At 47.1% G+C, this 24,079-nt stretch overlaps 1 protein-coding gene across 1 annotated transcript in view; it reads right to left on the bottom strand.

Moving 5' to 3' along the window:
* The window catches only part of DOCK5 (dedicator of cytokinesis 5), a gene marked incomplete at its 3' end in the record, with an annotated part of 90,936 nt that extends 74,815 nt beyond the window's left edge, over window positions 1–16,121 (bottom strand). The window contains exons 1-3 of the mRNA XM_044276961.1: window positions 15,846–16,121; window positions 8,935–9,018; window positions 2,155–2,195 (exon numbers count right to left, since the gene is read on the bottom strand). Coding sequence (XP_044132896.1) covers window positions 2,155–2,195; window positions 8,935–9,018; window positions 15,846–15,888 — 168 coding nt within the window. The remainder of the gene's footprint in view (window positions 1–2,154; window positions 2,196–8,934; window positions 9,019–15,845) is intronic.
* Window positions 16,122–24,079: the final 7,958 nt, after the last annotated feature.

The raw sequence follows: 24,079 nt of genomic DNA, 5'->3' as shown, positions 1-24,079 counted from the left end.
AGGAAAATTGCCCAAAATGGTCATAAACCTCAGCCGCAGGTGACTTCTTCATGGTCAACTTCTACTTTGGGTTATACCTACAAGACCTTATGGTGGGGGTCTGCTGAGCGCCGTTGTAGTGGCAGAGCCCCGGCTTACTGGGAAATCGGCAACAGTCATGAATTTGACGGCATAGTTCCAAATTTTCAGAGACAATTCCAGCACATTTGACTGGTACCAGCACGACAATGGATAGGGTTTATGTAAACCTCGTCCAGAAGTGGTTCTAGGGTGGGTTTGGGGCAGGTCTCCTGGTGCGCCAGTCCAACCCCCGATTGTTTTTATAGCCAGGTATGCTAGAATGAAAGAGGCTCCCGGCACTTTTCTAAGTCCGCTCCCTTTTTATGCCTTTTAGCTTGGCATCTCTGCCACGATACACCCACGGTGGGACAGTAGTTTGCACCTCTGGGGTCTGTGCTTGGAAGAGTACTTTAACAACTTTATAAAAAAATCTAATTACTACTGCAGACTAAACAGCCCGATTTACATCAGAAGAACATTGAAGCATTTAACAATTTCAGCTCTGCTACATCTGTATGATCTGTACATCAATGTATTTCACAAAACATCTAACCCTAATACCTCAGTGACGAACATACGGCTAATGACTGGATTTACTTGAATATCATCACCCAAGGGTGGAGAAGACGAGCGGACCAGAAGGACCAGATTTTTTCTGGCTTTCATTTTCCACGCATCATCTCCTCGTGATCCCGGCATCTGTGCTATATCTCAACCGCCCAGAGATAAAAGGACATTATCTGTCAGCCTGAAGATTGTGCAGATTAGCTCAGTTTAGTGAATGTGATAATATACTAGAGAATTGCACAAATGGTAATTCCCTAATATACAGGTCTTATTGGAATGTCTTTTTTTTTTGCCATAGGTAATAATAACTTGCGAGGCTGCATATCTATCAGCAGACTACGGGACTGGGGTTAATGGCAACCTATAGTTTGTGAATGGGATTATAAAAGGCTAATGGGTTGACACATGGAAATCAAAAGTCAAAATGAACCCCTTAAAGGGGATGCTCCAATACTGAAACTTATCTCCTATCCATATGTGGTGACACAGGACCCCCATTCTCATGATCGATGGCAACCCCCACTGATAGCACCTATGGCTTAATAAAGTACTTTAATACATTTATTTTTAGAAAAATCGAGTTAATACTGCAGACTAGAAAATAGATGGCATGGCTCAATTACTGCCAACCTACTTTAGCTAACCCAGCTCAGTGCTAAACAGACTGGTGGCTATAGGTAGACTGGACTGGCACCTACGGGTTAATGCGGTACTTTAACAAATTCATCTTTACAAAAATCGAATTAATACTGCAGGCTACAAAGGAGGTAGCATGGCTCAATTACTGCCAACCAATTTAGCTACCCCAGCTCAGTGCTAAACAGACCGGTGGCTAGAGGTACACTGACTAACTATTCAATATACAGGGCATGGCACCTACAGGTTAGCGAGCTACTTTCACAATTTTAATTTTAGAAAAATCGAATTAATACTGCAGCCTACATAGATGGTGGCATGGCATGACTACTGCCAATGTGCTTTCGCCACCCCAGATCCATGCTAAACAGACTGGTGGCTAGAGGTACACTGGCTATTCAATATACAGGGCATGGCACCTACCTACCAGTTAGCAAGGCACTTTAACAACATTATGTTTTAGAAAAATCTAAATAATACTGCAGACTTGAAAATTGTGGCATGGCTCAATTACTGCCAACCTACTTTAGCCACCCCAGTTCCGTGCTGGGGTGGCTAAGAGGTACACTGCACTGGCACCTGTAGGATAATGCGGTACTTTAACAAATCTATCTTTACAAAAATCGAATTAATACTGCAGGCTACAAAGGAGGTAGGATGGCCTAATTACTGCCAACCTGCTTTAGCCACCCCAGCTCAATGCTAAACAGATTGGTGGCAAGGGTACACTGACTATTGTAACGTGACTTGGCACTGAACTACTGTAAGGGCAAAGAAGGGCAAGGACCCAGCATGCTTTGTTTTATCTGTCACTAGTAACCAGATTATAATCTCAAAAACAGCATATGACCAGAAGAAGACAAAACCATCAGACCCCCACAGATTACTCACCTTCTTTGATTTGTTCCTCCATGTGAATCCTCTGTACCAACCTGTAAACAGGTCCAAAACAGACGGTTATTAAAAGTAGTAAGACACTGCCTACCTATAATACACCGTGACTACAGCATTATAATGGTGCATGTGATATTGGCGAGAAATGCACCATTGTAGGGCAAAAAAAGCACCATGCAATGCTTCATTTCCCCTGTGGGGGTGCTGCAGGGAAACTGGACACTTGCTGCTAGGTTCTTCCACAGATTCCATCTGTGATAAGCTTATCTTGGAGGGACCCTTGTAACAAATGGGCGTGCCCACAGCGGACAACCCCTTTACTCCTCAGCTGTATTCTGTGAATAGAAGAAGCAGGTAGGTGAGACCTACCAGAGCACTACTGCTGCTCCTCCTCAGAATACATGGAGCAGCTACTAACATACATTCATCAGCGCGACTGCAAGATCAGACTACACAGGGTTTGCATGCAGTCTATAACCATAGCGACAAATAGATCTGCACAGAGCCATATACCTGAAGCGACGGGAGCTTTTTAAATCCAGATTAGTTGCAAAGTTGCTTAAAGGGGTTGTCTCACTTCAGCAAGTGGCATTTATCATGTAAAGAAAGTTAACACAAGACACGTACTAATGTATTGTGATTCTCCATATTGCTTCCTTTGCTGGCTGGATTCATTTTTCCATCACATTATACACTGCTCGTTTCCATGGTTACGACCACCCTGCAATCCAGCAGCAGTGGTCGTGCTTGCACACTGTAGGAAAAAGTGCCGGCCTATTTGGTGGCCGAGACCGTAGGAGCTCACATAGGCTGATGCTTTTTCCTATATTGTGCAAGCACGACCATTACTACTGGATTACAGGGGGGTCGTAACCATGGAAACGAGCAGTGTATAATGAGATGGAAAAATGAATCCAGCCAGCAAAGGAAGCAATATGGACAATCACAATACATTGGTAAGTGCCTTGTATTAACTTTCTCTACATGATTAATGCTATTTGCTGAAGTGAGACGACCCCTTTAATTTTGTTAGGCTACTTTCACACTAGCGTTCGGGCGGATCCGTTCTAAACGGATCCGCTCATAATAATGCAGACGGAGGCTCCGTTCAGAACGGATCCGTCTGCATTAAAATGGCAAAAAAAAAGCTAAGTGTGAAAATAGCCTGGGACGGATCCGTCCAGACTTTCAATGTAAAGTCAATGGGGGACGGATCCGCTTGAAGATTGAGCCACATTGTGGCATCTTCAAACGGATCCGTCCCCATTGACTTACATTGTAAGTCTGGACGGATCCGCACGGATCCGCACGCCTCCGCACGGCCAGGCGGACACCCGAACGCTGCAAGCAGCGTTCAGCTGTCCGCCTGTCCGTGCGGAGGCGAGCGGAGCGGAGGCTGAACGCCGCCAGACTGATGCAGTCTGAGCGGATCCGCTCCATTCAGACTGCATCAGGGCTGGACGGCTGCGTTCGGGTCCGCTCGTGAGCCCCTTCAAACGGAGCTCACGAGCGGACCAGCGAACGCTAGTGTGAAAGGAGCCTTAACGAGCATCTTTCAGCATGATCAACCCTAATATGATGCACCATTCCACAGAAAACAGCATTTTTATTAATATGCTAATTAGCTAGTTGGAGCACTGAGTGGCCGGCCAGAGCCCTTGGAGGACCAGTTTATATACACCCCCGCAGGCTTAGCCACTCCTCTTTCCCCTGGATTGACAGGGCTGTATAGAAGCGAAGAGTGGCTGAGGCTGCAGGGGTGTTTACTAACTGGTCCTCCAAGGGCTCTGGCCGGTCCCTCAGTGCTCCAACTAGCTAATTAGCGTATTAATATAAATTAGGTTTTCTGTGGAACGGTGCATCGTACAGACATAAGCAATGTAATGTTTTAATCAGCATTATCAACCCTATCATGCAGGGTGCCTGGTTTAATAGGGTTGATCATACTGAAAGATGCTCGTCAAGAAAATTAAAGGGGTCGTCTCACTTCAGCAAATAGCATTTATTATGTAGCAAAGTCTTATTTTAATCAGCAGGATCAACCCAACCATGCAGTGTGCCTGGCTTAAAGGGCTATTCCCATCTCAGACTTCTATGAAATATCCACAGGACTGCGGGAGGTGGGATCTGAATATCTCTCCAAAACAGGGGCTGCCAGACCCCCGTGAAGTGGCCACTAGTGGAGAGGAGGTGGCCGCACCTGTGTACAACTCGCCATTCACTTCTGTGGGAGTCAGTTGCCGATTTCTGTGACTCCCAGGGAAGTGAATGGAGAGAGGTGCGCCACTTCTACATTCATTCTCCACCTGGATGTGACGACAGATACGGCAGCTCCATGGGCCGTAGACACAATGGTCAGGAGGGGACCTCACTGGATTCTATGGGAGAGCTTTCTGGGCATGCTCTGTGACCTGTGCAGAGGTCAGGAGGGAGCAGATAAGCTGCGATATCACCTATTGTGAATGGTGGATCCTGTGTTATCTGTCCACAGAGGTGATATAATTACAGGTAGGATTACAATGACAGATAAGAAGATAACTGCAGTAAAAGGATCCGTACAGACCAAGAACTGGCACCTATCATTAGACATAGTGGCCAGTGCGAAAACTGCAGCAAATTACGTCATCAAAAATTATTTAAAAATATGTTAAATAAAAACGCGTTTGGGTAGGTCATTTTCTGAAGACACATTCCCTGAAACAACCACTCACCAAGCCATAGTATTACAATATACAGACGACAGAAATGCCAAGCTCCTCTTGGCACAGGCCATCCAGCACCACAAGGGGTTAACGCTTACGCGTTTGTGTACAATGACCACATTCTGCTCCGTGAGGAGGGTGGGTGTAGATGAGAGATTTCTCCGCTGACACTGAAGGTCAGAAGAATCAATGGGGAGTGAGGACTGACTCCACAATGCGACTTCTATAGGGCATGTTCACACACGGCAGATTTGTTGCAGCCTGCGCATGGACCTCTGCAGGTGAATATACCGTGGCGTCTTGAACTTGGCTGTGCATTTTTTGTATGTCTGTCACGTGACCAGGATGGTTGTTTATACGCTGGATGTAACCAATCCCGGTTCTTCTCAAATGACAGCAAGCAGAGATCTTGAAAACCATGAGGAATTGGTATACAAGGTATATTGGAAAATGGTATCACTTTCATGAGACAAAAAATGACTTTTCTTCATAAAAAAACTAATATGTACAGTATCCCGTTGAAGGATAAAGCCAGTTTTGGCGCCTCAAAGGGGTTGTGCGCTTTCTACGTAAATTTCACAACGCCATATATTAGTGTGTAATGGCTAATCACTTCTGGGCTTACCTCAACCTGCATGGAGCGGCTTCCCATCTGATGCCCATGGGTAGCGACATAAATAAGAGTAGTGGTCATAGCCTTTCAAGATGGCGCTTCCGCCTTCTACTGTGCATGCGCTGAAAACAGTCAGTGCAGGTACAGGACGTCCATCACTTCCCTGGATGCACTTCTTTACATCGCTAGCAATAGGCACTGGGGTGGAGGGTGAAAGTAAACCCGGAGGCGATTGAGCAGGTTTCTATGCCAGTACACACTAGCAGTGAAGACAACCCCTTTAAGGACATATGATTTATCCGTTTTGCCTCCTCACATTTCGTCAGCTGTATATTATTTCTATTTTTAAAAGGGGTTCTCCAGAATGGAAGTACTAATGACCGATCCTTAGGACAGGTCATCAATATCAGCCTGGTAGGGGTCCCACTTCCGGCACCAGAATGTGTGTAGGACCTCCGGGTGCTGAAAACAGGCACCAGAATATCACAGCGCCATCCAGTCTGTAGTGGCCAGGGCTGGTTACTGCAGAGCTGATCCCATTCACTTGACCAGTTCCGGGCAACTATACAGTGGAAGCAGCAGTGAAGTCCCAATGCCCAGTCCTGGGGACCTCCTAGTCATCAGATGGAAATCACATTGTAGACAGGACAGAGGGAGACTCCTCCTTCTGTCTGCACTTATGGCAGAGCTTCAGGGTGTAAATGGCCGGGATCGGAGTCTTCTTTGATCCCCGACTATCTCGGTATTAGCTATGCAGGAGACAGAAGTAGATGGATTTATCGTCTGTCCCCACCGAGCTGTTCAATTATCAGTCAAGAGAACAAATGGATCATCTACTTCCATGAGAACATCTACACCAGCTCTCCGGTCTGCTGCAAACAGCGCTTCATGCCTCAGCCTCCGATTGGTGCTGCTGTTTGAAGAGGTGGCAGTGCTCCCCGCAGCTGACCAAGCACAGCGCCATCCATTGGAGAGTGGCTGTGCCTGGTATCGCAGCTCTGCCCCATCCACTTGAATTGGACTGAGCTGCATCTAGACCGTGAGACCAATGAACGTGACGTCAAAGGCCTAAGGAAAGGTCTAAGCACTCATGGAGAGCCTCGGCCTTCCTCATACAGCTGAACAGCAGGGATGCTGGGAGTCGGACCGCGGCCTATCAGATAAGGATGACCTATCCTGAGAATAGGTCATCAATATCAAAATCTCAGAAAACCCCTTTTAGAATGAGAGCAGGAATAATGGGAGGAACTCTCCTAGCACAACGGGGGGCACTCTGCTGTCAGTATTAATATTGGGGGGCTAGCACTTTAAGCCCTTCCTCTGCCAGCTATCATTGACCACTTTCCACCATTACAGAGGCTGGTCACCACGATGTTCTTAGAGAGGTTTTTGTGTCAAACCCAGATCATGGATTGTGCACCTCTGGTCTAAGGTCTATGGTGTCCAACAGAACCTTCTGCTGAGAAAATGACTGGACAAAGTGGATCCTTTCATTCTGATCGGCCTGGTTTTTTAAACGGTCTTTTAATCACTTGCTCATGTCACCTCTATGACCCAGCTCTAGTCCTGGTTCCAAATTCCTTCATGTGGCTCTATGTCCACCATGATCTACCAGGCATTGTGTCATCAATGTTTTTTATTTTTATAATCACAAAGTTCCTCTTCTGATAATTAGCTCTTCAAAGCCATATGTTCCTATTGACTCGGCTCAGATTCACGCAGGAGACACAATGAGGCCCACTGAGCCTCATTTGGACCTGGCATTTAAAGGAGGTGGAGTGAGAACATGTAGGGTCCTGTTTTTGCCTTTTTTGATTCCTCGGTCTGTCAGCAGCCGTCACGGAGAGTTCTTAATAATCTCGAGAGTAAATTCCCCCATGTTTGGTCTGGTATTTGCTTTGGCTCCATATTTGCTTCCTTCTTGGCACTAATGGAGGGCAGGTGGCTGTACCTGTCTATTTCCTCTTGTACAAAAAGTGGAGGAAATCTTAATGATGCCCTCACAGAAGACTGAAGGGTGGACCAAAACAGAGGCCACTTCCCAGGACAGGATAGGGGGTAAGAGGCTGATCGGCAGGACTCTGATCGCTGGGGTCCCCACTGATTATAAAAATGGGGGGCCCCATGTTCATCCATTTGGATGGAGCAGGCAGTTGTGAACATCCATTCAGCTCTATGAGACCACCGGAGATAGTGGAGCATAGAACTCGGCCATCTTTGGCAGCCCCATAGAGCTGGATGGAGCAGCATCAGATATGCGTGACCACCTGTGACGCAAATAACCTCCTGTCCTGTCCTTTTTTATGGGACAGCCATTCGAAGGTTAAAGCGGCTGTCTCACCTCAGACTTTGATAGCATATAACTATAGCATGCCATCAGAGTCAGATAGGTGGAGGTCCCGCTCCTATCTCCAGAACGGTCCCCTTGAAGCAAAGGAGAGCACAGCTGCGCATGCGCAGGTGCTCTCCATTCACTGCTACGGGAGTTCCAAAAATAACCAAGGGAGCATCCTCAGAAGGCCCATAGCAGTCCCACGTCTGGGACCCACACCTATCTCCAGAACAGGTCCCTCGAAGGGCAGGGGAGCACACCACGCATGCACGGCCACATTCGGCTATTTTTGGAACTCTCATAGTGGTGAATGGGGGAAGGTTGCACATGCACGGTGCTCTCTCCTTCACTTGGAGGGGCCCGTTCCAGAGATAGGTGTGGGTACCAGATGTGGGACCCAAACCTATCTGACATTGATGGCATATTCTAGTGATATGCCATCAATGATTGAGATGGGACAACCCCTTTAAACTGTCTTGAATTCTGCTCCTAAAATGTCTGGGCACCACAGCAAAGGGATGACATTTATGTCACCCAGATATTATATAGTTTGAAAAGGCCAATTAAGTAGGTAAGCTGCAAACATATAGGATAGGAGGAACTTAGTTTAGACCTAACAAGCGGGAGCTCACATTGAGGATAGTTTTGGACAGACCACAGTGAAGCAATAAAATGTCCAGGAGAACTAAAAAAAAGTCAGGAATGTTCTGTGTACGTTCCAAGAAACTTTTTTTATTTTTTGTAATAGAACCACTCCCATTAGGTACAGGAGCAATGCAAAAAAAGATTGTGAGTCAGGGGAGCAGCAAAATACCAGAGATGTAGCTATAGGTAGAGTAGAGGGGGGATTTCCACCCAAATCCTGAAGGAATCCAAAGATTTCTCCGACATCAGAATTATGGTAGATAAAGGGATAATAGGACCCAAGAGCTCTTGCTAAAGCCCCAAGTTCTGGTCAGAAAGCTACAGACTGACGCAAGTCATCCCACAGTCCATGGGTGGATCTTCAGGGAAGCAAATGAGATTCAAAAGTTCCCATCCACCATGGTCAATACCCCCTGTAGCTAACAGAAAAATATGTTGTAAAGTATCTTCTTTAGAGACCTTGGAGAACCAGTCTAAGAACTCACCTTCATAGGTCTCAAAGATCTGGACTGTGTCTCCCACCTGAAGGCTCAGCTCTTCTTCATGTGATGTCTGGAAGTTGTAGATGGCTGAAGAAAAGAGAGATATCACGTTACTCATAGTGGTACAAAGCCTGATACCTAGAAGAAGAAGAAATCTCCCACATGTGTACTCAAGGTCAAAAACTGAACACACATACTGGTGACAAACCAAGAACGTGACCTTGCAGTCACCTGATGCTGCGCTAACAACGTACAGACTGATGGTTGCCGAGCGTGGATGTTTCCATCATAGGCAAACGCTCTATCATGTGAAGAAGCAGCTATTTTCCAACCTGTGGCTCGAAAGTTGTTGCAGAACTATAACTCCCAGCATGCTTTGACAGTCACAGTCTGTCAGGGCATACAAGGAGTCGTACTTAGTTCTGCAACAGCAGGAGAACCACTAACCTATCCTATAAAAACAGCATATAGAAGGGCACTGCCCTCACATCTCCCCCTCCGTCGATGAATGTTGATTCCTGCAGGCAGGGGATATGAGAAGACGGTGTGGAGCGATCCAGGAGGAAACAGTGTTGGGAACCAGGTGAGTACTGTCAGTATGGCAGGTCCAGGCACTGGGGGGGGGGGGGGGGTTTGGGGAGTTATCACTCTTGGAGAGAAAATAAAATTCAAAACTACCAGTAAAAGAGCCTTCCTCAGCGGCACTGGGTGCATGCGCATTGCGCCGATGAAGCATGGGATGGCGCAACTTCCTTCGCTGTGCATGTAACCCATGTGTGTCACGTGTGCCGTGAAGCGAGGTGCACCATTCTTGCACATACATGCACCTGATGGCGCTCGTGAAGAGTCCCGGACTCTTCTCCTGATAACTTCAAATCTCATTTACTTTCTTCTGCAGAGACAGAAGGGTTTGTTGTGGGCAGATTTGTGACCCAGAACCCCAGCTGCATAACATCATGCCAAGGGTGACAGGATCCCTTTAACAAAAAAACTTAAGAAATAAGAATGAAAAATGTACAAAATATGGTGCCAAAACAGGTGCTGTAAAAATTGAACAAATTGTCAAAAAAATTAAAAATCTGTAAAAAGCACAAGTGTCCTTCTAAGAACAGCACCACTCTTGTCCACAGGTTGTGTGTGGTATTGCAACTGGTGCGAATGGGGCTGATCTGCAATACCAGACACAACCTGTGAACAGGTGCAGCGCCGTTCCTGGAAGAAAGCAGCCATGTTTTTCTAACAAGCCTTTCACTCCGCCGCAGGTTGCAGACAGATAGTGGATGAGAACGTTATCAGGCTGATCGCAGCAGTGCGCTCCACCCGCCCCCTTGTTTCCAGCGCTCTATCTATATTGTTATTACGCAGGCCAAAAACTTCCTGTGTTGGCAGTCATTAAGCGGGGATATTGCCGTTATTACTAAATCAATGGCAGCCGACATGAAAAACAACTGCAGTGAATGGAAGTGACTCAAATTTCCTGATTACTGCGTGCGAGAGAAAAGAAAGACCTCTGGACCTTACACCGCCCGAGAAAGAAAGCCGAGACGGGCGCAGGGCGGACAATCGATACGTTCCGTATGAATAGTCTAATATTACAGACATTCTTAGGGGGAAAAAAAAGTTGAAAAGTCCCCCCAAAAATCCCCCGATTTCCTTGTGTCATCTTCCATTCCATTTTGAGGAAAGCTGGGTGATGAGCTGAATAGGTGTCATTGCCGCAACCACAGGGGGGCCTCACCCAGCTTTCCTGGGATCCTGAATGTCAAATCTGCCTAGTTCTGCAGTAAGGGACAGAGGGCGGCCATGTTGACTGTTCCACTAGCCATTTCTTTGCCACGTGGGTTTTGAGGAAAGCTGGGTGATAAGATGAAAGGCCGTCATTATGGCAACCACAGGGGGGCCTCACCCAGCTTTCCCGGGATACTGAATGTCAAATCTGCCTAGTTCTGCAGTAAGGGACAGAGGGCGGCCATGTTGACTGTTCCACTAGCCATTTCTTTGCCACGTGGGTTTTGAGGAAAGCTGGGTGATAAGATGAAAGGCCGTCATTATGGCAACCACAGGGGGGCCTCACCCAGCTTTCCCGGGATACTGAATGTCAAATCTGCCTAGTTCTGCAGTAAGGGACAGAGGGCGGCCATGTTGGCTTTCCCACTACTTTCCCCATACATGAGGCCACACAGCACGAAGCTTTTAAGCATTCAGTAGGAAATCCAGTCCTGACAATGATCCAATTTTCCATGTGCCGTCTACTGACTGATTCTTGGACAGCCTGCACGCGCGCCCCTCACATTTTCTTTCCATTATTATCGTGCATTACAAGCCATCGGGTTAAAACTGCTAATCCTGGGCTTCCAACTGGATGAATAGAATCCAAAAACTACAGTGAAGACTGACACACATACCAATCAGTGGGAGGAAAGAAGTATAGCTCTGAATATCACTTACATTTATATCATTCAAGATCAACAATCATGTTAATGCTCAGTGTTTCTGCTGTTCAGTGCGGGGCTTGGCTGTCATTCACGCTGCGGATGACACACATGGCATCCGCTCGTGTGAAACAGTCCTTACAGTGTACAAATAAACATGCCATATAGTGTGCAATTATAAGCACCGTACAACATGGTCCTCTAACATCAGTGCCATACATCAGCTAACAATACTACCACCAAAAATAATATACTGTAGCAGCGCCACACACTGCCAAAGTAAATACTGCCATGCAATGCTCAAAAAATGCCAACATACTGTGGCCAAATATAAGCTCCATAAAACATAGCCCAAAATATCAGCACCATACATCCACTAAATAACACCGCCATACAGCTGCATAGATAGCAATACTACCAGAAAAAAATAATATACTGTACAGTGCTGAAGTAGCAGAACCTCAAACTGCCAAAGTAAATCCCGCCATACAGTGTTCAAATAACGCCAGCATACTGCGGCCAAATATGAGCGCCATACAATATGGTCCTAAAATATCAGTGCCGTACATCAGCTAAAAAGTATTGCCATACAGCTGCATAGATAACAATACTACCGCCACAAATAATACCATACAGCACCTCATATTGCCAAAGTAAATACCGCCATACAGTGCTCAAATAATGGCAACATACAGTGCCCTATACGTATACGTAGGAAGGAATTTATCAACCCCTGTATTAGGGCTTCTGCAGTAAATCAGGTACAAACTTATGGCGCATGCCGCTTTTGCACAAAAAAATTCCAACTTTTACAGCTTTTGAAAACTGGGTGGAAACGTTGGCGTGGTCGGCTAGGCGAGTAGGTGCCAAATTGATTAAATGCAATTTTTTTTTTAAATGGGATAACGGTTTTATTTAAGGGGATCATGCAGATGACCGTATATTACATTTCTGTCTGATCTGCTTTTTTACGGATTGTACATGGATCACTTCATTGCTATGGGTCCGCAAAAAAAAACGGACAGCACATGGATGTCACCAGTGTGCTGTGCGCGTCCGTCTGTCTGTGCCGCAGATTATAGAACATGTCCTATTCTTGCGGACAGCAATGTGGACGCTGTCGTGGGCACGAGGCCCTAATCTCCCCTATAGACCAGACTTGTCACAAACCCCTAAGGCAGTGCTGATTTTGCTGGGACAATCCCGGTAACCGCCTTGCGCCAAAGTGGTCATTTTGTGGGTATTCTGGCCGTTTACGGGTGTTCCCAGGTGGTCAAAGGGGAGGGGCTTAAATTTCCCAATTTTTCCTTTTCATGTGCAGGTAAGTATGCAAAGGCTAGCCATGGAGCCATGGTCCTCCATTCTTACTGGCAATAGGCCATATGGACAGAGGCTTTCACAGACTTCTAGGCCTCGTTGCCTACAGCAACCAATCACAGTGCAGCTTTCAAGAGTGGTGCTGTCGGTGGCAGCCATCTTTTTTACGCTCTCACACAACTACTATATATTGTGTGACCTCATCTTGCATGAGTACCGCCCATTTATTTATTTTTTACATAAAAATCTCATGTCTGCAGGTAAATGTGATTCAATTTGGCGAATCTGGTGTCATTGTCTTCAAAACAATGGAGTTTATACTGACCGCCATGAATACATGAGGCCCTACCCCCGACAACTATGACATTTTAATAGTTGTCAGGGAAAAAATATTAAAAAAGGGGTGTGGAGTAAAGGAAACGTCAAGCAGTTGCCTATAGCAACCAATCAGATTCCACCTCTCATTTTTCAAAGGCCCGCTGGAAAATGAAAGCAGGAACCTGATTGGTTGCTATGGGCAACTGCTCCTCTTCTGATATATCTACCTCACGGTGGGCAATTGATTTTGCATAGAATGGCGCCAATAGACTACGTCAGGTACAGACTGGTACCAGTAGCAGACCGCAATGGTTTTTATGACATGGTCAGATTTTCTGTTGCCGCACTTGTTACTTTCTCCCAAAGGAAAAAATGTCGGTTTTCACAACAGTTACCACAACTTGCCGATGCCGCCATGAGACCGATACCTAACTTTTCGCCATTACTGAAGTTTACATGCCGCAAAAAGTCTGTGTAGATCTCAAGCTTTATTGTAGCCTCAGTACAGCGATGGAAAAACATGACTGCCCTATCCAAAAACAGCGCCACACCGGTCTTCAGGTCGCGTCTGGTATTGCAGCACAGTCCCATTCAATTCAAAGGAGCCGAGCTGCAATAGCTGGCACAACCCATTGGGCACAGCGCCACACCTGTTTACAGGATGCATCTGGTATTGCAGCACAGTCCCATTCAATTCAATGAAGCTGCACTACATGACACAACCCATTGGGCACAGCGCCACATCTGTCTACAGGTTGTGCCTGGTATTGCAGTACAGTACCATTCAATTCAATGAAGCTACACTACTTGACATAACCTATTGGGCACATCGCCACATCTGTCTACAGGTTGTGCCTGGTATTGCGGCACAGTCCCATTCAATTCAATGAAGCTGCACTACTTGACACAACCCATTGGGCACGGCGCCACATCTGTCTACAGGTTGTGCCTGGTATTGCGGCACAGTCCCATTCAATTCAATGAAGCTGCACTGCCTGACACAACCTATTGGGCACAGCGCCACATCTGTCTACAGGTTGTGCCTGGTATTGCGGCACAGTCCCATTCAATTCAATGAAGCTACACTACATGACACAACCTATTGGGCACAGTGCCACATCTGTCTACAGGTTGTGTCTGGTATTGCAGTACAGTCCCATTCAATTCAATGAAGCTGCACTACTTGACACAATCCATGGGACACAGCGCCACATCTGTCTACAGGTTGTGTCTGGTATTGCAGCACAGTCCCATTCAATTCAATAGAGCTGCACTGCCTGACACAACCCATTGGGCACAGCGCCACATCTGTCTACAGGTTGTGCCTGGTATTGCAGCACAGTACCATTCAATTCAATGAAGCTGCACTACCTGACACAACCCATTGGACACAGCGCCACATCTGTCTACAGGTTGTGTCTGGTATTGCAGCACAGTCCCATTCAATTCAATGAAGCTGCACTACTTGACACAATCCATGGGACACAGCGCCACATCTGTCTACAGGTTGTGTCTGGTATTGCAGCACAGTCCCATTCAATTCAATAGAGCTGCACTGCCTGACACAACCCATTGGGCACAGCGCCACATCTGTCTACAGGTTGTGCCTGGTATTGCAGCACAGTACCATTCAATTCAATGAAGCTGCACTACCTGACACAACCCATTGGACACAGCGCCACATCTGTCTACAGGTTGTGTCTGGTATTGCAGCACAGTCCCATTCAATTCAATGAAGCTGCACTACTTGACACAATCCATGGGACACAGCGCCACATCTGTCTACAGGTTGTGTCTGGTATTGCAGCACAGTCCTATTCAATTCAATAGAGCTGCACTGCCTGACACAACCCATGGACAGAGGTGACACTGCCGCCATGTCTTTCTCCCTGAGCAGTTCCAGACAACCTAAAGCTCTGCAACCTCCGGCACTCCAGGTATTGTGAAACTACAACTCCCAGCATGCAAACTGGTTAGGCTGTTTTTGGAACTCCTATAGAAGTGAATTGAGCATGCTGGGAGTTGTAGTTTTACAACAGCTGGACTTCCGGAGGGTGTTGCCCCTTGCTTACAGGTTTTGTCAGATGAACTACAATTTCCAGCAAGCAATCCAAAACTATAAGACACAAGTCGTCTTGGCACATGCCAGGAACCTGCTGACCCATGATGCCCATGCCAATGAAAGTTTTTATTTCTGGAAAATAAAAATAAAAAATCTAATTTTGCCCTTTCTCCTCCATCTATGACCAGCAGGTCAGGGGGCTCACGTTGCACCCTGCAGCTTCCACCTGACGGACACAAACGTCAAGGTAAACCACCACCCCAGGGCGCAGGAGATTAACTCTTAAGATCCCCAAAGCCACTAACATCCTATGCTGAGGTTTACGGGTAAAAGCTGTGCCAGCGGGTACAGTGCAGAACCACGATACTACAGATTAACCCCGTGTATCCCAACACGACCGACCTGGAAACCAACCTGTAAAACTAAACCCACATTTCTACCCCACCCTCTTATATGCAACCTGGAGCAAGGACAGGAGCAGAGACCTAAGGTGGAGTTTATGGAGATAACAGCCATGTTTACTCTGCTGTTAATATGTAAGGAAATAAAAGACATCTTGCTTCATGTTCAATCTTGAGGAGAGATGTAGCAGAGCCGAAGGTGTCATATCAATGACTTGACAATACGGCAAATTCAGCTCTGCTACATCTGTATGTATGCAAGTAACATGATACAGAGTGGTAACAGGTTGTCAACGCTGTGTTACAATAGTCGCTGGTCTGCAAAGCTTGCAATCTAGACAGGGGGGTTTGACTGCAGAGAAGAGTTGTAGGCATAACACTCACCCACTCCAAACTTCTCCCTCTTAGTGGGTATCCAACGGGCCATATTACATGGGTGTCTTCAGGGGAGGAGGGTAAAGTTGGCACCGCAGAAGTTAAAGCGCTGGGCTCCTGCCCTCCCTTAGCTGTTCACTGTACTCCACCATGTTCTGTGACTCACAAGGAGGGTGCTGGGGTAGGAGGTGGTGTAGCAGAGGGGAGGAGTGGTTACTGGTGCAGCATATGGAACAGGAGGTGGTGTAGCAGAGGGGTAGGAGTGGTTACTGGTGTAGCATATGGAGAAGGAGGTGGTGTAGCAGAGGGGTAGGAGTGGTTACTGGTGCAGAAGATAGAGCAGGAGGTGGTGTAGCAGAGGGGTAGGAGTGTTTACTGGTGCAGGAGGTGGTGCAGCAGAGGGGTAGGAGTGTTTACTGGTGCAGGAGGTGGTGCAGCAGAGGGGTAGGAGTGTTTACTGGTGCAGGAGGTGGTGCAGCAGAGGACTAGGTGTGGTTACTGGTACAGCAGATAGAGTAGGAGGTGGTGTAGCAGAGGGGTAGGAGTGGTTACTGGTGTAGGAGGTGGAGTAGGAGGTGGTGTAGCAGAGGGTAGGAGTGTTTACTGGTGCAGGAGGTGGTGCAGCAGAGGACTAGTAGTGGTTACTGGTGTAGCAGAGGGGTAGGAGTGGTTACTGGTGCAGCATATGGAGCAGGAGGTGGTGTAGCAGAGGGGTAGGAGTGGTTACTGGTGTAGGAGGTGGAGTAGGAGGTGGTGTAGCAGAGGGGTAGGAGTGGTTACTGGTACAGCAGATGGAGTAGGAGGTGGTGTAGCAGAGGGTAGGAGTGTTTACTGGTGCAGGAGGTGGTGCAGCAGAGGACTAGGAGTGGTTACTGGTGCAGCATATGGAGCAGGAGGTGGTGTAGCAGAGGGGTAGGAGTGGTTACTGGTACAGCAGATGGAGCAGGAGGTGGTGTAGCAGAGGGGTAGGAGTGGTTAGGGGTAGAGCAGGGAAGGGGCATGAATGGATTACTGTGGAAGCAGCTGCAGAAGTGATAGATGTGGGTAGGAAGGAGGGAAAGCTTGGATACTTTAGGAAGAGGGGCAGGATTAGGTGCAGCAGGCAGGGTTACCTGGCAGGCAGGGGTGCTGGATTAGTTAAGAAGTTCTGGATGAGCCCCAGCAGTAAGGACTTGGTTCTGGTCAGTAATCTGTGAACCTGGACACATTGCTGCTCCCTCTGACCCTGAGATCTTCTGGAATGTAGCAGGGAGGAGACAGCAGAGCTTTGCAGGAGTGCACACCATGCAGTTCGTCTTGTGGCCACCAGAGGGAGCCGCCGGGCGCTGTCATTTGTTATGTGTTTGCAGTTATTTTACAGAAACTGTTACTTTGTGACTTTTACTTGACTTTTTCTCCCTTCATCTGGTTTTGGTTATGTCACCATTGCTGCAGCTTCACATGGGTGAGGAGAACACTTCTCCTGACGTTCCCATATTAGGACACTGGTGCAGAGTCACCAGAAGTTCTCATTTTATACCCAAAGTGGAAGGACTGTAGTTATTTTTAGGGCTGATCTAATATTTGGTTCATTAATCGGGAAAACCTTCCAATAGTCTGCATGCCTCGGTAAAAGCGGTTCCGTATGCCTCAATAATGGAGGTTCCACGCACCTGCTAGTATGTGCCAGTGAAAAACGCACATGAAGGACATATTTCATACCCCAAATTTCAGCAGAAAAAAATCAGCGCAGATTTTATCGCGCCCCATGGACAGAAAATTGAATGTGCCCATCCTTCTCATGGATTCGGACATTTGATGCGGCTAATCCTTGCGCGGATCTGCTGGTACATCACTAGCACATCTATAGGCTTCCGCATGCGTGCAACCGCTCCACAGATAGGACATGTCTTATACCTCGCCTCAACCTGTGGACCACAGAACCAATGAAGTCAATGTAATTACGGATCCCTCGCGTACATTATAGTCTATAGGTCTGTGAAAAGCATGGATGCCATCTGTTTCATCCGTGGTTTTCAAGGGTCGTTGCTAGAAGATGCTCTGGAAATTAATTTTCAGCCTAGCAGTGTCCGTGGATATCCGGATGACACACAGAGGACAAAAACGGACACGTGGAACAAACTGGGATTTTTCACGGATAGACCACTGACCATTTTGCCACGGGTGTTATCATGGACATGGACGTGTGAAAGAGGCCTAACAGTTGTAGATGGACCCATGCAGAGGGCAGACTGCTATAGGCTCATACTGTACCTCCGTGCGCCTCATACCGGACCCTTGATGAAAAAAATCACGGCATGTTCCATATCAGCCTGCGTTCACTTCAAGGTGATCCCCAGCTGGAGGACCTACCCGCGATCCCACACAACAGCTCAGACAGGAGATCTTTCAGTCCTGTGATCGAACCTGATCATAGTGCAGTAGAGGGACACCCCTGATGGTTGGGGCTGGCCTTCCTATTGTTAGTTCAAGGTAGAACGTTTTTTTTTTTCACGCATCAGTTCTGCGTATCGTGAGAATCGCAGCATGTTCTATATTCTGCATTTTTCACGCAGCCCTGGCCCCATAGAAGTGAATGGGGCTTCAGTGAAAAACGCACTGTAATCCGGATGTAATGCGTTTTTCACTGATGGTTGCTAGGAGATGTTTGTAAACCTTCCGGTTTTTTTTCACGCTCGTGAGAAACGCATCAAAACTGATTGCACCCACACTGACTGCAAATGCAGAGAAAACTGACTGAACTTGCTCGTGAAATGGTGCGAGTTTCACTGAACGCACCCTGACACCATCCGTATCGTTCACGTGAAAGCGGCCTTATTCTGCCAGATTCTGCTCTCAAAGGGGTGATTGCACTTCAGCAAATGGTATTTATCACGTAGACAAAGTGAATCCACGGCACTTACTAATGTATTGTGATTCTCTATATTGCTTCCTCTGCTGGCTGGAGTAATTTTTCCATCACATTATACACTGCTCGTTTCCATGGTTACGACCACCCTGCAATCCAGCGGCGGTGGTCATGCCGACCTGTGCGTACTCCCATGGTCCTGGCTACTAGAGAGGTTGGCGCTTTTTCCTACAATCACTAGGAATTTTTTATATTTTTTTTTCCCTTGCCCATCTCCCTAGTTGAAGGGAATCTCTCAGCTTCTGTGCAGCTTAAATAATCCGGAGTAGTGAGAATATGAATTTTTATTCTGCCAGATTCTGCTCCTTAATGGGGTTGTTCAGCTTTAGGGCTCATGCACACAAATGTGTGATGCCCGTTGCCGTATTGCGGACCGCATTTGCGGATTCGCAATACACGGGCACCATTCCGTGAGCATTGTGTATCACGGATGCGGACCCATTCACTTCAAAGGGGTCTGCAAGTCCGGAGATGCGGAACCACGGAACGAAACACTACGGAAGCACTGCGGAGTGCTTCCGTGGGGTTCTGTTCCGTACTTCCGTTCCTCAAAAAGATAGAACTTGCTCTATCTTTTTGCGGAACGGACGAATGCAGACACATTCAAGTTGAATGGGTCTGGATTCATCCCGGCGCCCGTACGGAGGTTGCCCGTGCATTGGGGACCGCAAATTGCGGTCCCCAATGCATGGAACGGCCCACCTACGGCCGTGTGAATGAGCCCTTAGGCTTCTTCAGTTTGCTGTTTGCCATTTCCCTGCTTGTAAACTTCAGAAATGCACTTGGGTCATGTGTGCTGCTGGAGCCAATGACTGGCGGCAGTGGTGACATGTCCCTGAAGTGGCATGCAACCCAACGACGTGACACTTGGGGGCACGTTGCTGCTGTGGCCAGTTATTGGCTGCAGTGTCTCACGTAACCCGTGGCCACTCCGGACAAGCATGGAAACGAAGTACAGCAAACTGAAGGAGCCAAAACTGAGCAGTGGGGAATGGGTAAGTGTGCGTCCCTCCACAGGTCTGGTGGGAAGGGGCAGGGGGCTGCCAAAAATGGTTTTGAAGCCTTTCAGTGCCCAGGAGGGGGAGCTTCACTGTCAAGTGCCCTCTTCAATGAGCTGCTATATGCCCTCTGCTCTGGGTGACAGCTGTAGCGGTCTCCTGGTTGGATGCTACAGCTGTCACTCAAAACAGAGGGGAGGGGCCACGAAGCAGCTCAATGAAGATAGCACTTCACAGTTAAGCTCCACCTTCTGGGCACTTAAAGGGGTTGTCTCACCATGGAAGTGTGCATAGGCTGACACTTTTCCTATAGTGTGCAAGCACAACCACCGATGCTGGATTGCAGGGTGGTCGTAACCATAGAAACAAGCAGTGTATAATGTGATGGAAAACTGAATCCAGCCAGCAAAGGAGACAATATGGACAATCACGATACATTAGTAAGTGGCTTGTATTAAGGCCCCATTCACACGTCTGCAATTTTGTTCCGCAAAATAATTGCGGACCCGTTCATTTCTATGGGGCCGCACGGACCCGCACTTCCAGGTCCGCAATTCCGTTCCCGAAAAAAATAGAATATGTCCTATTCTTGTCCGCAATTGCGGACAAGAATAGGCATATTCTATTAGTGCCGGTGATGTGCGGTCCACACAATGCAGAACGCGCATTGCCGGGATGCTGGGTTCACGGATCCGCAAAACACGTTACGGACATGTGAATGGAGCCTAACTTTATCTGCATGATAAATGTCATTTTCTGAAGTGAGAGGACCCCTTTAAAGGAGCGGAATCTGGCAGAATAAAAGTTCAATCCTCACTACTTCTGATGATAAAAGTAGGCTTGAGCGAATCGGGTTCAGATGAAACTTTGTTAATAACATGGGCTCCGTCCTACTGTAAAATGTATGTCCTCCGCGGAGGTCTTTCCGAAGTATCAGCAAATATGACAAGACTTTCTTTGTCTCGCCTCCATCACGTGTCAGTTTGTTTATTCGCATAAACCACTGAACTTCGCTTCGTGCCTCGTTAAGGAACTCGAGTTCAGCTTCGTACTTTGATACAGTAATTTATGCGAATAAACAAACTGACACGTGAAGTCTCGCGATATTTGCGGGAGACTTCGGAAAGACCTCCGCAGAGGACATACGTTTTACAGTAGGACGGAGCCCATATTATTAACAAAGTTTCTAAACAAATCGGGTTCAGATACAGCAATCCGAACCCGAATCGCTTCGCTTCTCACTACGTATGATTATACTGCTCTCCCCATCCCCTGCCTAGTACTGTCAGCAGTCTAGCATGGTGAAAACTGCTGACAGACACCCTTTAAATTCATTAAAATTCGATGCATCCACACAGCATTATAGATTACAATGATGCTGTGGATGTCGGGCCGCCCGCGGGACTATTGTCCCATATTTATATGATCTTATTAGTGCGGGAAAATAGCCCCGCGGGCGGCCCGACGTGCACAGTATCGATGTAATCTATGATGCGTTGTGCATTCCCGTGCGCACGATCAATGCCGCTCCGGTACATATGGCCCGATCACGGACTGTATATCTCGGAGGGCATACAGTCGTGTGCAAGGGCCCTTAGTGACGGAGCCGTCAGCGCGCAGTCAGGGCCTCCCTGTTACCTGCTGGAAACTTCCAGGGAGTGAAACACAAAAACGCAAAAATGAAAAAAATATAAATAAATCTCGGGGCTGAAAGGGTTAATAACAATCATACATACTTACTGAGTGCCGTACCCGTTAGTGGATCCTCATCTAGAAAAGTTTTGTGAAGATGGGAAGCCCACTTTAACATGTATGGCCACCCTTAAACCCCTTCTTTTCTCAGATTGAACAGGTCTATAATTCTGTGCCAATCGGTTTGAGAATATATCCTAATAGGGGGGTCAATGACCTGCAGCCGCCACTAGAGGGAGCGACTGCTGCAGGCGATACATTGAAATCAATAGTAAATCTTTTTTGTTCTTAGCTCCCCCTAGTGGCTATTGCTGGTAGAAGGAATTTTATTTGTTATCTATTTGCCTGTGTTAGGGGAAGCTGAGGATTTGGAGCCCTGATCTATCAACACGGTGTTAAAACCACTATCACTATTCTGTATGAGGACCTTTAGGGTCCATTCACACGTCCTGTTTTTTTTCATCCTGAAAAACGGTCCGTTTTTTGCGGATCCGTTGTTCCTGAAAATGTTTCCGTATGTCATCCGTTTTTTGCGGATCCGCAAAAAACGGGAACATGTATACATTTCAATAATCAAATAAAGTTGTTTGGATTTCTTTGGAAAAAAAAAAAAAAAAAAAAATTTGTTATGTGTTTCCAGGAACGGAATCTGCAAAAAACGGATGACATACGGAATGACATCCGAATGTCATCCGTTTTTTGCGGATCCATTGACTTTGTATTGTACCAGGATCCGATTTTTCAGGACAAGAATAGGACATGTTTTATATTTAAACGGACATGCGGAACGGAACAACGGAAACGGACAGCACACATTGTGCTGTCCGATTTTTTCCAGGACCCATTGAAAATGAATGGGTCCAGATCTGGTCCTGATCTGTTCCTGAAAAAACGGAACAGATCAGGAAAGAAAAAACGGACGTGTGAATGGACCCTTAGGCTGGGTTTATACAGATCTACTAGCCTAAGGATATGTTGCCACGGGCTTCGCTGAAATCCCCACCACAAAACCGCCTGAAATTAGCAGTGTCCAAGGAATTAAATTCTGGACTCTCTTTGCCTCTGTTTTCATCTTTTTGGGCAGACCGCACAGGAGTAGAAGGGTGTAACTACTGTAGCGGCATGCGACTGCTATGGGGCCCAGGGCAAGAGGGGGCCCAGCCTTAGCTGGGATCATCTCCTCTTCTACTGGAGGTGAAAACTTGGTCAGGATTCTAAGGGTCCATTCACCCTCTAAGGGTCCATTCACACGTCTGCAAAACACGGACACCGGCAATGTGTGTTCCACGTTTTGCGGACCGCACATCGCCGGTACTCTCATAGAAAATGCCTTTTCTTGTCCGCAATTGCGGACAAGAATAGGACATGTTCTATTTTTTTTGCGGGAACAGATGCGGACCCAAAATTGCAGAACAGATGCAGACCCATTTTGCGGACGGGCGAATGGACCCTTAAGGAACAACTTTCAAGCAAATGAAGTGGAAAAATGGTCCAAAGGTCTTTAGGGGTTTAGGCGGAAACCCTTGTGTCCTGTGTAGGGGGCCTGGTTTGATCCTTGCTGTGGGGCCCTTACTTCTCTATGTACGCCACTGGAGAGTAGATTACGTTTTTCTATCGGGTAGAAAAACATAGAAGCCAAGAGAAAGCTGAGTCCAAAGAGCTTCTTTTGCGTCACTGAAGTGAATGCATCCATCGCTGTAGATGTTTAAATAGCATTTTTGTGAATGCAGATAGAAGTGTGACTGGAGGGCTGAACGGTTATGTAAAGCCGGCCTAAAGCTGCCCGTGCACCCTGAATGATGGTATGGCCGACCGCTATCTCTCCCGGCTCCTCCGTAAATCTGCACCTTTGGCTTGGCTGAATATCTATTCGAAGGGGAGCGAGGAGAAAGCCTCTGCCTGACACCTCTGGAGAAAAATATTAGGCAAATATACCAATTTTGCTCAATTCTTGTCTCCCCCGACATCATCTCTCAGGGAAGAGTCAGGTGCCCCCCATACACATTCGAGTGTCGTCCAAACCCACAGTTCTAGGCAGGTTTGGCTGACAATAAACTAATGTGTAGAGGGGCCTTAAAGGGCCTTTCCAGGAGTAGTATGTTTTTTAACAAACATTCATGTACTTGCTGACCCATTTCCACCCTGTACGTAGCACTTTCTGTTGCTGCATCCAACCAAACCCTTGATGAACGTCTCCTTCCTCTGCAACAGCTCCAATGAAGATGTGAACATAGCCCAAGGTACCTGCATTGTTATGGAGAACCTCAGACACCCCATTGTGTTACTGATTTGTGCCAGATGACAAACCCAGCACCGCTAGATCAGTCGATACGGCGCCTCTACGGGGATACAATGTGACTGATAAATAGTTACATCCAGACAGTGATACTGTATGTCACCTCCTCTTTACAACATTTGGCCCTTTGTAGCATGAGTTCATGATAATATTTCGGAGCGGGCGGGTTGTCTACACCACCCGGGAATGTTTAGTGCGCGGCCTTCTCCGTGTCTTTATATATCTGTGACGGGGATACTTTCTGCTCCAGCCTGGAGGATGACGACGTTGCTGCAAGTTTGGCTTAATTTATAAAGTGTAGTTTGATTTCAACATAAGGCTACATTCACACGACCGTATATGTTTTGCG

This window comes from Bufo gargarizans, chromosome 2, assembly GCF_014858855.1.
Source record: "Bufo gargarizans isolate SCDJY-AF-19 chromosome 2, ASM1485885v1, whole genome shotgun sequence".
In the NCBI taxonomy this organism is placed as follows: domain Eukaryota; kingdom Metazoa; phylum Chordata; class Amphibia; order Anura; family Bufonidae; genus Bufo; species Bufo gargarizans.
This window is presented reverse-complemented; position numbering and strand designations above follow the sequence as displayed.